Here is a 15629-nt window from a genome sequence, read left to right on the forward strand (position 1 = left end):
TGTTTGACAAGCATAATTGTTTGCCTAGTATTTTGGAACAGGCCTTTCTAAGTAACCTGTTATTTTTATAACAGGTACAATTAAATAACAGGTGAAAAATACCTGTTCCAGAAAATATTAGCCATCTCTAATGCACATCCTGTTCTTTTTTTCAGATGAGAGAACATGATTTGTATGAAAATCATGAAACTTACTCAGAGACTAATATTTGAATCATGAAACCAATCTCAGGGGTCTGTTTAGAAGAAATTTGGGTCTGTTAACGGACCCTTCACAAAATATCTTTTTATAAAAACGAACCCTTAGCAAAGTATTTTAACTTAAAAATGGACCCTTTACAAAATGATTTTTCTTTTAATCGGACCCTTCACAAATTTGTTTATCTTCATTATTATTTTGTTAATCAAATAAACCCTTTCCAGGGCGGAAAACAAAAAAGATGGATATAAACGAATTAAGTTTTGTCTTCGGCAGACGATTCTTCCATTATTCGTCCGAAATTAATATTCTGCGTTCAGCAGTATAGGCTAAATACCAAATATTTGTATGTTGCTTCTCTAATTTAGAAGCAGAAATTGTTGTTTATTTTTTAAAATTTAATTTTTTTAATTATAATTTTACAGTGAGCATAATCTTGTATGTCTTTACAATTTAAAAACTTCTTGAAAAAGTTTTTTTTTGCAATAACGGACCCTATTTGCACTAATTCATAAAAGCGGACCCTGGTTGAAAGAATGTGAGTAATTTTTTCAAAATTTCACGGAAAACGGACCTTTTACAAAATGTCTGGACAGACCCCTGAATCTTAAAATCAGTATTTTCATTTAAAAAAACAGCTTCATATGCTGCTCCCAATGTTCATTACTATTTAAAATGTGCATTTTCTTTTCCCTGTAAATGTTTTAGGAGATATTTTTTCCAGAGCAAATTCAGCTAATTTGTCTCAGATGAGGAAAAAAAAAATGATATCTTTCATTTTTTTATGATATTTTATCATTTCTTATTGTTCATTAGTTTTGGAATCAACTTGTAAAACTTATACTTTCTTTTTCACAGCATTTTCAATTACTTGTTTTATTTTCAAGGAAGGAAATTTTGATATTACATTTGATCTATTAAAAAAATAAGGCTTGAAATTTTTTAATTTTTTCTTTATAAAAATGTGACTTTGAATTTTTGGTCTTCTTACCATATGTTAGTAAATTAATAATTATTAGGCTCCCTTAAGCACTAATTTACTTTTATTGATGATTTTTGTCATACTCTGATAAAAGCTTTTCAAAATTCATTCTCACTGAAGGAAATAATGTATTTATATTTAGGGTCTTGTACCTGGCATGTTTGGGGTCTCACATGGTGCCCTGCAATTTATGGCTTATGAAGAATTGAAGAAAAAGTATATTAGCTATTATCATCTCCCACTTGATGATAAACTGGTAAAGACAAGTATATTTTTAATGTACTTTTTGGTGTAACTACATAATTTTTTTTGCATATATGTTAAAAGCTTAGTCCTTATCATATAGTTTTCGCAGTTTTTTGTGATTACAATTTACAGGAGTAATATTATATGCATTAAAATTAAAATACGAAGAAATACTTTGAATTCTGTAAGATGTCTATCTTATTTTCAATAAATATACTGTTGAAACCTGATTATCTATAACCCTCAGGACCAGGATAGGTTTGGTCAGAAATTTAAAATTGGGAGATAGTGAGACCTTTACAAGTCAATTTTTTTCAAATTTATACAGTTTATACATTTATTATTACAATAAATTAAACAAAAAATTTTTCTAAACTTTTCAATCATAAATAACAATGCAAAAATAAAATTGAAATAAAAGTCTGGGATACATTTTTGCTTTCAGTATAATTGTCATTTTCTAGTAGATATTTTTGATTCTTTGTAATAATGTAATTGAATAACATTCATTTTTCATGATTTATAAAACCACTTACAGCATTAAGAGAGCTTAGTTGTATCGAATTACTAAGTTGGTATGTCTTTTGCAGCTGCATGAAGTATAGTACTACCATTATCATAATCTGCTTTATCACTATCAGAACTATCATATGAAGTTTTTTTTTTAAAAATATGTTTATGAACAATTTCAATATACCTAAATTGGGGTTGATTGGTTAAACCAGTCTGATTTAAAACAACCGTTTTTTTTTCTCTCCAGAAAACCAAGCTTGGTTAATGTTATATGTGATATGTAGTTTTTAAATGTTTGGCATATTATTGCTCTTTTGTTAAAATATATTAAATATATAGTAATTTAAAAAAAAATAAATTTTATTGCCAAATCTATGTTTTGATAGTTTTTAAAGTTATTTAAAAAAATCCCATTGCAGAACAAGTTTAGATAAAAATTTCTCTACTAAGCAATACATTATGGTTAATATAATAAAACCATAAATGGAAATGAGGTGTTTTTCTAAAAGTTATTTTTTTTCAGCTTATTTTTAGAAATATTTTCTAGTCATCTGTGTAAATAAATATTATCAGTGCAAATAAATTTTTATTCTATGTAATCTGCATATTTTTATTAATGATTCTAATATTTTTAAAATACAGTGCTCATATAAAAGAGTATAATACACGAATATAAAAAAAGATATCTTGAATATTTTCTTTTATAAGCATAACAGTGCTTATAAATAATGCAGTATGAAACAAAATAATATACAGTGCACAAAAAAGGACCACTTGACATTACTTTTGATCTAATGATGGTATCTTCCCTTTCTAGGACTCAATTTTAATGGTTGGAAGGGCTGACCACAAAAATGCTAATTAATTAGTGCACATGATAGTTTGAACTATGAAATCAGACACAAAACATACTTTCTTTGAGTAAACATAAATTTTTTTAAGGGATTCCGCTTTTTGACCTCAAAAAATTAGTGGGTAGCTTGAATCTCGGAAATATGGATTCAATAGTTCGGTCAGGGCAGCGGTCCAAAGTTCATATCCCTTAATGTTAATTTTACTTTTAGCATATATCGCCAAATCATGAGAACTTATAAAGCTGATTGAAAATATGCAAATGTATTGTTTTTTTATTAAATTTACTAACAGTCGAAAAATTTTTGAAATCTTAGGTATACAATTTTTTAAATTTTAAAGAATGTAATTTTGCACAATAAAATACAAAATTTGAGAAAAATCAGTGGAATATAATTTTTAATATTTGATAAAATACAAATTTTAATCCAATCGAAATAGAGTTTTAAAAAATGACTTCTCATGAACTCGCATACCTTATATTTCAAAATTTTTGGACTATTACTAAATAAAATAATAAGTCTTCAGTAAAGTTATTTTTTTGCTTAAAATTATTTTTGTATTAACTAATTTTATTATTGTGTGCTAAAATTTTTCAAATTGCTTAGAAAATTCTTGAGATATAGCAAATTATGCAAAAAGTAAAACTAAGATTAAGGGGTCCGAACTTTGGATTGCTTTCCTGACCAAACTAATTTGACCATATTTTCCAAATTGTAGTCACTTCTTTCATTTTGGAGTATAGAATGTTTCTTCATTTTAAAAATATGTTTTTGTATGTGATTTCTTAACTTAAAATATCCTCTAAACTAATTGATTACCATAATAGAGATCAGCCCTTCGAATAATTAAGATTGTGTCCTAGAATGTTAAGATCCGTTCATTAGATCAAAATTCATCATGATAGTCTATTTTTTTTGCACACTGTACATTATTTATTTATTACATTATTTATATATTGAATATTGTTAAACGTAAAGCTTCATTGTAGTAAAATAATTCTTAATGCAATTTCTTCCTTATATATTTGATATATATAAGGTACCTGATTATATACCTGATTAATGACATTAAATAATTCTAAAATTTGACATTTTCATTTATATTGGCAAACAAAGGGAAACTCATTATTTTACATACATTACTATTATGTAACATTTTGATATTGCATTTTTATTTACATGTTAATTTGAAATGTGAAGTAGTATATAAGATTTTTCAAAATCTTCAGATATTCTTTTTTTATTTTGTTTCCATGTTTATGGAAGGAAAGAGGTTTTAATTGTTTATTTTTTATATTTACTAATAGTTGAAAAAGTTTTCATGATTATGCTTAATACTTGTTTAATTAGTTTTAATTTAGAATGTAAAGTATTATTTAACCTATTGTTTAATAAAAACCGAATAAAACCCTGTTTAAACCAAAACCTGATTTAAACCAAGTAACCCTGGTTTTTCCTCACAACTCTGTTGTAAATTTTTTGCACCTAGCATGCTTATTATTATTTACTAATCTAGAAATTTATTAGAAGTTTTTCTTAGGCACAAGACTTCCATTGCCAATATAAAACCTAACTCATCATTATTAGTTCCTTTATCTGCCTTTTTTATAGTATTATTACAGTATGTGTAGTAATCAAGGTTCTACTTCAATGAAATTATTCAGTAACATAATTTATGTTAGGTTACTTGAGGTTTAATTATATTTTCTTTTTATAGGGTACAGCTCAATACTTGTCATTTGCTGCCTTGTCTAAACTTTTTGCTGCCAGTGTAACTTATCCATACCAGGTTATTAGAGCAAGGCTTCAAGATCAGTATAAAGAATACTCTGGTGTCTTGGAAGTAATTAAAAGGACATGGAGGTAATCTAATATTCTTATATGTTTTATATAACTACATTTGATGTTCTTAATATTCTCTGTGGGCCAAAATAAAACTAACATAATGTGAAATTACAGCATTATAAATTTACAAAAAAGTTTTACATATTAATTTATTTCTGAAAACTGTATGTTAATTTTCACGAAATCATGTTTTAAAATAATTTTTTAAAATATCAACTAACAGAATATTGAAAAATAAAGCATAATTTGTTTTAATATGCGCAAACATTTTTATTAAAGGTATTTAAAGAATAAATGCAGTATCTGAAATAAAACAATCATTGATATGGTAGTTAAAATAAATATTGCAAGTTGTAGTTCAACATAAAGACATTTACGTGTGTGTTTAATATTAAATAAAAAGAAAATTAATTTTGCTTCTTCAAATTGTGAAACACAACTGGACTGTAGAAAGAAAAAATAATATAATTAATTCCTTCCCAAAATTCTGACTGCTTAAAGGAGACCCTTCACAAAACTATTAACATCTTTAAAGAGACTTTTAGCAAAATTCCAACTAAAACTGCTTAATTTTTTTCTCTAAATGTGGCTTTTATTCTATTTTGTATTTTACTAGGTAAATTTTATACTTATGTAAGGCATGTGTTTAATATCAAAAACTCATTTTTATATTTAAAAGTTCACATATTTTTACACTAACATATTTTTTGTATACTTTTATATTTCATAGAAAAAGACATTTGTTCATGATAAAATCAATTTTTGTGAAATTTAATATTGTTTTTCATAAAATTTAAAAAGCAGAATCCCTGATAGAAATCTTGAATTGGTACCCACTAAGAAAATTTTGGCATCTATTTCTGAAGTGATTTCTTACTCTATGATACCTCTCAAGCGATTTTTCTTAATCAAATAAATATAGGTTTTGTAACCCTAAAGGTATCCTAGTCGCTGTTTTTGTTTTCTGACCTTAGCCATATTTGTTTTCTGATTCTTACTTAGCTTTGTTTTAGCATCAGACGTAGAGTGGTGAGTTTACAATATGAACTAAAATCCGTCTGAACAAAAGATTTGTGCATGGTTTTCAGTTTTAGTGTGTGTGTGTGTTTGGCAAAAGGAAAAAAAGGCCGACCCAAAATGTGGCGACCGGAAGTATTATTATTTTTTCTTCTTTTCAAAATAGCTGCCAATAAATTTTAAATTGGAAAAAAATCCAGTGACTAGTAAATTTTTACTTAGGAGTTAGCCTCGTGGCAGAATCGCGGCAACATGGTAACATTGTTGCGGAATATTACAGAGTTCTTGCAGAAAGAATTTTCTCTTAGGAAGTAAAAAATTTGGCTTTTCAGAAGTAGTAAAAATTTTTGGTTTTCAACAGAAATTTTGTGTCTCTAAAATTATAATTAAAAGATGCCTTTTTTCGCACATCGGAGAGAAAGAAATGTTCATGATTTTTCTATTCTTATTTGTAAAGAATGAAAAATATAGAATAATGAAGTAAAAAATTTCTTTCCTGCAGAAATGTTGGAAGATTTTTATTCCTCCAGAAATCATTTTTTGATGCCTTTATTTTAGGCCGACATTCTCCTTAATCTATGAGGTATTTCAATTGTTCTTTAAGACAGTTATTGCTACACATTTTTGCTTTGTTTTTTTTAAAATCCCGATGTCTTTCATTGCTCAGTTATTATTTATGTTCTCGCGAATTTTTGAAATATACCGATATTACAGCTTGAATCGCGGATTAAAAAAATCATTATTTGACATGGTCATTTTGCCTGGATATTCCCGTTAATCCACGTGGGATATTTAATTTGCTGAATTTCGATGTCGATCTTTATTTCGGTAGTCACTACTGCGGATTGCACTATTATTTTCTTTATTTTTATGATGTTATGATTTACGAAATTCGAAAAAGGGAACAATTAGTGTGTTTTCTTCTTTAGCCATTTTTGTACGTGTGTGAGAATCTTTCTTTTTTTTCACACATGTGAGAATCTCACCCATGATATTAAAATAAACGAAAATATTGCATATTAATTTAAAAGTTAAATACAATTTTATTTTATTCAAATAAGTTTTTTTTATGAACACAATGTTTTTGTTACTTAAAATTTAGTTAGTAACATCTATATTTGTTAATATTAAAAGCATCTTGCAGAAAGATATTAGTGCTAGAGAGGTTTGTTGCAGAAAGCTCAAAAAAATTCTGCCACAGGGGGGGGGGCATTTTAGATCTAACTTAGGGTTTTATGTACAAGGAATTCATTTCAACACCACCAAAATCTAACCATCTGTTGAATATTATGAACAATTAATTTGTTTTCCATGATTTGTTAAGAAAGAGAGCAAGAGAGCTTCTAATTTATTTTGAGAGCACCTGTATTAAACAAAATTTGTTTGAGCTGAAAGATTCTGTGAATATAGGAATCAGCTTTGAAATGACAAAAATATTTTCTAAGAATTAAAATTGCCATAGAATTAGAAAATTTCCATTGCATCTTATTTGACAGTTCATTTGCTGTCGCACATTAAAACAACAAACAATTTAGCCAATATTAAACAATGCCTTTCCTTTTCCATAAGCAAAAACATCATATAAATCAGGTCATTTTGATATTTCAAATAGCATTATCTGTTTTCAAAAATATAGACCTGCTGAATTATGTGCGTAGCTCAATTTCAATTTTACCGTTTTATTAGCTCATAGTAAAACTTACAAGTAAATAATTATAACCGTCAACTTATAAGTAAGAGAAATAAATGTATAAAATTAGATAGTTTTAATTTAAAACTAGCATAATTAGTTATTTGTTTTATTTTTATTTCCATTTGTTTATTTCCTAATTTTTATGCATAAAGATTTTTTTTTTTTAAAAGATTCATTTCAGTGGGGATGTTTTTTCCAGGGGAACATTATTTTTTTATTCTTTATTCTTCCCAGTGTTCTATGATTCTGAAACACTGCATAACTTCTTTTATTTTTATAATGAACATATATCATATATAAGTGTTTTATTTAATCTGATCATGAGGCAGGTGCTATGTCTTTATCCTTAGGTATGAAGGTGTGCGTGGGTTTTACAAGGGTTTGCCAGCATACTTCCTCCATGTAACACCAAACATATGTATCGTCTTCCTCATTTATGAGAAACTGACCAATACATCTGAACCCGAAACTCTGTTACCTGATGAAGATGTTCTATGACCAAATTATGCTCATAGAACTTTGTAAAATTGTTGGTGTATATATCATTATTTCTTCAAATAAGAATAAATGCTCTCTTACCTTCTTTAAAGAAAAGTTGGTGATAGGAGAAAGCTTTTAGTTATTTTATCCTTTCATACAAATCAATTTGTCTGTGATAAAGGTTATTTATTATATTAAACTTTTTTTAGATGTTAGGAACATAAAATATTAAACTATACTTTCCCTTTAGACAAGCTATTGAGGAGTCTGTTGTTTATTCTATTAAAGTAATATAAACTTAATTGTAAAAATAGTGTTCAAAGATATGAAAATTTCATAGAAATTATTTTCTATATTTAGCTTCCTATAGTAATAATATTTATTATTACCATAATTATCCTATAGTAATAATTATTTTCTATAGTAATAATATAAAAATATTCTTAGTCTATAATGATACATTGCTAATTTATTCTCTTTGTTGCCTTGTTTGTAGTAGGCATTATTTTTCCTTTAACAATACTCAATATTATTGATTAGTTTATAGTCAGACAATATACTCAAATGAACTGTATCTATTATGTAAAATATAATTAAATCTGTTTATATATGTTTTATACTCATATTAAAAAGGACTGGAAATATTTTCTTTCCTTTAACTTTTTTTAATTTTATTATATTAATTTTTTACTCTATGTTTAGAATTGTTTAATTATCATTAATTTTGATATTGTGTAAATATATATTTATATATATATATATATATAATTTCTAATCTTTATATAATTGTAAAATAATCATAATTTACTAAAAGAATTTTATACATCAGATTGTATCATTGAAAGCTACTGTGTATCCGGCATAATAAAATATGCCTGTGTTCTTAAATTAATTTATTTCATTAGTGATTATTACTTAATAATAATATTTACATTATTTTATTATTGAAAAATTCTTCAATGTTCTAGATAACATTAAAGCAACTATTCGCAAGTAAAATTTAAGAGGTTATTTTCATAAACTTCTTATGCATCAGTTAAGCCATTTAATAAATTTTAAGTTATTATAATGATAGAAAATAGATTTTACCTATACAAATTCTATCTTATATATTTCTGTGATCCAATAATGTAACAAAATAAGTCGTTCTCTATAATAATTGTGTTAATAAAAGAATTTACTGATACAAAACTTATTATAATATATTATTTAAGCTACATACTAAAAGAATTTTTAATGCTTTTTTTATTAATTATTTATATATAATATTTTGTAAGTTCTTGTTCATAAATCAGTTATACAGGCTAAAGAGAGTACATCTTCATACCTACCTATTCCTCACAATTTGTAAAAGGACTTCCTAATTTTCAATTTTATTATAAATAAAATATTCTCTCCTTCAATAAAATTTCCAATTTATTATTTAGTTCATTTTTTCAGAATAATTAAAAATATAAATATACAATTTACATTTAATCTTATTATTTTATACTTTTAATTAAAGAATAAGAATTGAATTAAATTTTTTGTTGTTGCTTGTTTTTTATACAAAATGTTACTTTTTTCTTTAAGCATGTTTTGTTTTTAAACAAATATGTATAGTTTTTTTACTGCTATACAGTATATATTATAATTTGTCTATCATTGCAATCCTATTGTTATAAGCAACTTTAAGTAACCAATGAATATTATTTGCTTTATTTTCTCTAAAGTGAAAATATAATTTTTTTAGCTTGATATGAAGCTTTATTTGTAAATCTTAGACACAGTGAAAATAATTTGGTCTATCTGTTTTAAACCTTAAAGTGCAAGAGAGAGGGAGGGAGAAAGAGAAATTATAGCTTATTCTCAGAAATTTATTTGATAATCAAAAAGTGTGATATTTTGAGAAAGTTTTAGCTACATTCTTAGTTATTCCAATTCAAAATATTTTATGTTTACTCAAAATTTAATCATTGTGCTTTTCAAATAGTTAGTGTGTTATGCATTTATTGTATTTAAAGTATTTTCTTTTTCTGTTTTTTTTCCCTTCTTTTGTTATAAGCTGGATTTGCTTATAGTTTTTATTGTTTGTCTTTATATAAATTTTTGAAGATAACAAATTAATGTTACCAACTTTGTATCTTTAAAGTTTATATTGATCTTGTGTCAGTTTTCTTGCATATTTTCTTTTTAAAAAATGCTTTGTGTAAGTTGCTTGCTAATTGCTTTTTGTTATTGACTGTTTTTAAGAATACTTATCTAAGATCTTTTAAAATAAAAAAAAAACTTTTTTTGGTAAGGAATTAAAATATTATTCGTATGCCCCTAATATATCTTTAATAAATTATTCACCTCTAATTGAAATTTTCTCCTTCAAGTTCAAATGTATATCGAGTTAAGAGAAAGGGCCTCTAAGTAGACTATTCCTCTCACACCATCTGATTCTAAATTGAGAAAAAAAAGAAGCTGTTAAGAGTTTTTCTTTTAAGACAATCCTTTGTCATATTCTTAAATAAAATTGATTTTAGCAATACGCTTATTAAATTCAGGGATGGCTAGACTTGCAGTGCATGGAATAAACCAAGTTTTTTTGGTCAGGAAATTTAGAAAATTCACGGTTTATTCCCAACAAATTAATTAAGCATTCAAGTTAATATATTCATTTCATTGGTAGTCGCAGAATTTTCAAAAGAAGCTTTGCTAACTGCCAAAAAATGGAGGAGCATAATAGAATATGGTGAATAAATTTATTTACTCATTTTGTACGTATTATAATGTGAAACAAAAGCAAAAAGCTTTTACTTATATTGTTTTATTTTAAAAATAAATATGCTTTGTGCCAGGTTTTTTATTTTATTTTTATGATAGTGAAGCTATTTGTAAAGAATTGTGTAAGATATTGTTACCCAAAATAATGATTTCACTAGACTTTGGAAACTACGGGCTCTTAAGACACAGGAGTTCTGAATTCTGGGTACCTCTTTACTTATCTGTTTAAAATTAAATGAATCTATTTAACGAATATGCTTAAAAATAATTAATTTATAATTAGAAAATATTACCATTATTCGTTGGTTAATTCATTATAATTTAACAAAGAATTAAAACCAAAATTTCTATATCAATATTTTAATTAATAATTATTTTCCCCTTAATAAAAAAAAAAGTTTTGTTTTACTTTGTCTACATAAATCTGCTAATAGCTATTTATTTATTTTTTTTTGTGTGGAAAATTTACACATCCTGGCAATGTATCGTAATTTTTTGCGTACCACCTTTGATATTCAGTATATTTGGCGCTCTATAGCATGTAAATTGAATTGCTGTCCATGTGCTGCGGTTCTAAGGGAGCTCTAATATTCAATATTGATCTCTTATTTGCAATATCTTTCCTATTTCGACTTTCTGCCATTATTGCCTACAGAAAGTTTACAATTCTTTAAAATGTTACATTTTAAAGAGTTTTATGCTGGACTCCAAATTTTAAAATTAAAATCTATTTTTAGCTTCTGTTTTTTAAAAAAAATTGAAAGATATAATATTTATAAATATATATATCTTAAGAAAGCTTATAAAATGAAAAAAAAAAAAAACTTTAAAGGTACTTTTAATGAAGTATTGCATGATTTTAATGAAATATTTAACATTGTAATTAATAATATAGTACACTGATTTTTGGCTGTCTAAATGTGTCAATATGAAAAGTAAAGCAACTCTAAAAGTATAAATAAATAAATTTTAAATTATTGATCTAAATTTATATGTCCTTTCAGGAAAATAATATTTTTTAAATCTTTTTTCAGTGGATATTTGAAGATATTTTCCTTTGCATTGCATATTTATAGTCCTATGTAATAATCTTTTCATTACTTTTTGTTTCTTTCCATTTTTTTTATTTTATCAAATATTATGTAGCTTTGCCATAATTAAATAATATTCTATGCAATCCAAAAAATGTAGAAGGTTTGGAGCTAAAAACTGTTAAATCAAAATCTTAAAAATCAGTCTCATCCTAATTTTTTTAAGAAGTTTACTTTTTGTTTAACTTTTGTGATTACTATAAAATTTTTATACTTTGTTCTGCTGTATTAGTGAACAAAATTTTATTATATTGAATCATACTAGTCACAAGGCTTTCACCCTTCATAATACTGTCTTAGTCCTCAGCCTTTTAATGATTAGGCTGTATACCACCCTACTTAATATTAAAAAAAAAGTATATTGTTTATATAGTAATTTTGAATATGAATAACAATTTGTGTTGTATTTTAAAATATTAATTAGTATATCACTATGTTAATAAATATATTAATTATATTAATATACTAATTAATAAATTAATTATATTAATATACTAATTAATATATGAATGAAATCAAGTTAATAAATTATAAATAAAGGTGGTGATGTTAGAGTTAAAATGCCTTTAAGATAAGAGAGATGCTATTAAACCATTTATTTATAATGTTCTTTCAAATAATGATTAATATCAAAAAATCAATTATATAATTGATATTTGCATACTAAAAATCAATTATATAATTGATATTTACACACTAAAAATGTATGATAAATAAATTCTTTATTATTGAAATCACCTTCTAAAAGCTTATGAGTGCTCTTCTAATTTAAAATAAATTTCATGTACTATATCATTTTAATGTTGTCTGCCAACTGCAATATTATGTTTCTTGCACAGTAATTATTATCATATACAGTACTTATTGTCATTATACAGAGATGTGTTAGTAAATAAGAATTTGATAATTGGTCTTCACGCTGTCTAATACAGATGTTGGAAACATTTTAGTAAATATAAGATTGATGTAAATGTGTATATGTAAATTGTAAAAATAAAAAAAATTTCATCCTGAATAATTTTTTGTACTTTGTTTAGTTTTATGAAAATATTAACTTAATAAAAAGCATTTAGAAATTAAAAAACTACTTTGTTTAAATTTTTTCCACCAAAGTAGTAAGAAATAATTTTGTAATACACACTTTGTATTTAATTATCTTATTTAATTATGCTTATAATATTTGTTAAATGTGAAATATTGTAATGAAATATTCCTTTAGGTTTGAAGGTTTAAAAGGTTACTACAAAGGAATTGTGCCAAATATGTTGAAAGTAACTCCTGCTACAGCTATAACTTTTGTTGTGTATGAGAATACTTCAAAATATCTCCTTAAGTCAGAAAAGGAAAGTTGAATTTTGCTCCCAAAATTAAAATTTAAAGTTTTATTTTGATGACTTACACTGTATATATGTTGGCATTAAATCATTGAAAAATATATTGTCTCATTTTTATTTTTAAAATATTGGAAAAACACTGAAGAAAAAAAAATTCACTATAGGACTAATACATTCAATTGAAAATTTTATCATTCTAATAAATAGTGTGTTGAAGTTAACTATGAAGATTAATAACAAGGTAACTGTTATAATTTAGTTAATTATTTAGATAATAAATTTAAATGCTGCAAGGGATGTATATTATAAATTTAACTAGTAATTATTTTGATTTAGTGTCAAACCTCTTAAAAAATGTTATTAAATTTGGCAAGATAACCTTGTATCTCTCCTTTGGACCAAAAATTCAGCATTTGCTATCCCATTTGAGATCAAATGGTTTTATATTTATTTGTGTTTTATGATCAATATTTGTAGTTGACAAAGTACTTTTTATGAGAGACCTTTTTAAAAAAAAATTCTTTGAATACGACATGACATTGAAGTGACAGCAATGTGTAATATAAAAATTATATTTTGCCAATATAAGAAAATAGTGTAGATATTCCGTTTAGTTTCCTACTTAGTAATTTATTTATTGTTGACAACAGTTTTCCCACTGGCAGCAAAAAAAAGCAAAATGAACTTTAAAACTGTGCCATTTTTTAAAAAAATGCTTTGCCAATACTTTAAAATTTAGTTGCAGGATTCTAAGCTCTTTTATTTTAGGCCTGAATTATTAATATTTAGTGGAAGTCAAACTAATTTTATTATAGTTTTTTAAAGCAAGAAATATGTTATAAATCCTATATTTGACTACCATTAAAAAACTTAAAAGTTTGCAATATCTTAACTTTTACTGGTTTTTCAGCTGATAAATTTCAGTAATCAAAAAAATTTTTACAATTTTTCGTGTTAAGAATTCATTGTTTTATGGGTTGAAACAATGCGTTTAACAAAGGAGTCTTTAATAAGTCTTAGAAAGCCATCAAGGCTATGGTGTCCCTGTTATTAGAGAATTGGATTTTGGAGGAACAGGGATTCGATCATCGATTCTGCTAAGGCCCACCCAGTGTATGTAATGTACATGCTCATAAAATCTGTGGAATCGGAAAATCATGTGGTCGGTCATCGAACAACACCCTGGGCACAGTGATGAAATGAAAAATTCCTTCCCCATCAGATCTATGTAAAAATTGTAGAAGTGGCCTTGAAGGAATGGTGCTGTCATCTATCCGGGAAGCTTCGCCTTTGCGGTGCTCTCTTGTTAAACTAAAAGCGTACCTTCTCGACTTAATTTGCAAATGACTAGAGTGCTAGGCTTGTCCAAGTGTTATAAAAATCAACACAAACAAACTATCAATATGTATTTTGATATTGTGCTCCTAAAAAAAAAAAAAAAAAACACTGGGGAATTCCATTTTAAGGAATTATTTTCTGATTTTTTTTTCTCATTAAAAAAATAAACTACTGAGTTTTAATGCTTTATTGAAACATTCAGTGGTCGGAAGTCTCATGTAAACATGAATAAATGCTTATTAATAATTTCTTGTCTTTAATATAGGCAATTTTTTTTTATTCAAAACCATTTTGAATAAAAAAACATATGTAAATTTTTTCAGCAGAGTTCTAGTGAACTTGTCACTAATTTTAAAAAAAAGTTGTTAACTGCATTTGTAACAAAGTAACTGTAGTAAACTACAAAAATAATGTAGTTTTTTTCGACCTCTGCAAACATATGATACTTATATTTTATATGAATACAAATTATTAAAAATATCCTTTAAAATAGTTCTTCATTCTGTCAATCATGAATGTCTGTGAGAAATATTAAAAGACTTTTCAAGCTGCATTTTAACGCATCCGTAAAATAATAACAAAAATCTTATCATAGATTTGTATATAAATGCAATTAAGAAAAGTAACTAATTATGTTATAACTATTAATACTTAATGCCTGTATCAGAATAGATTGTTTCTAACTATTAAATATGAAACACATTTAAACAAAATGACCAGACTTAGCAGCTTGAATATTTAAGTGAATTTGTGTTAAAACAGTGATAAGTTAGTGTTTTATCAAATCTTAGAAAATCATTAATATGTTCAATCACAAAATCATCAGTGGGCATTAATGGTGAGTTATATTGTATTCACTGTTAGTGAACACAATATAACTCACCATTTCCCCTCACCTGGTTTGCGATTTTTCTTTTTTAAATCTGTCTCTTAAATTAATAAACAGTGAGCCCAGAATGGGCATTTTTCTCCATTTTTTAATCATAAATATCTATCGTAATTTTTTTTTTTTTTTGCATCCATAGTAACAAAGTATTATTATTAAATTTTTATTAATGATAAAATATACGAGTTATAAAAATTATAAGAATTTTTAAACACATAGATCTAAAAAATTATAAGTCAAGTTGTTGCTGTGAAATTTAAATGAAATTAAAATATGAGAAAATTAAAATTCTAAATGTAAGATTCAAGATAAATTTTATTGACATCAATAAGATATTATTATTTAATATTTTTTTTAGAATAAATTTTCTATGGTGGGCAATTACCCAGTTATAAAAACTA

General features: G+C 25.4%; 1 protein-coding gene across 3 annotated transcripts in view; it reads left to right on the forward strand.

Moving 5' to 3' along the window:
* The window catches only part of LOC107457338 (solute carrier family 25 member 32), a 32394-nt gene extending 19289 nt beyond the window's left edge, over positions 1–13105 (forward strand). Inside the window, exons 5-9 of one of the 3 annotated variants that reach the window (XR_015430873.1) lie at positions 1323–1436; positions 4511–4656; positions 7699–7883; positions 11614–11661; positions 12890–13105. Coding sequence is in view for 2 of the 3 variants with exons in the window: in XM_016075479.5 (XP_015930965.1) it covers positions 1323–1436; positions 4511–4656; positions 7699–7846 (408 nt within the window). In the remaining variant the exon portion in view is untranslated. Of the gene's footprint in view, positions 1–1322; positions 1437–4510; positions 4657–7698; positions 7967–11613; positions 11662–12889 lie in introns of those variants that run through there. The other 2 variants (XM_016075480.4, XM_016075479.5) reach the window with 2 other exon arrangements.
* Positions 13106–15629: the final 2524 nt, after the last annotated feature.

Source organism: Parasteatoda tepidariorum, chromosome 12 (assembly GCF_982258835.1).
Source record: "Parasteatoda tepidariorum strain Cologne lab strain chromosome 12, Ptep-v5.0, whole genome shotgun sequence".
In the NCBI taxonomy this organism is placed as follows: domain Eukaryota; kingdom Metazoa; phylum Arthropoda; class Arachnida; order Araneae; family Theridiidae; genus Parasteatoda; species Parasteatoda tepidariorum.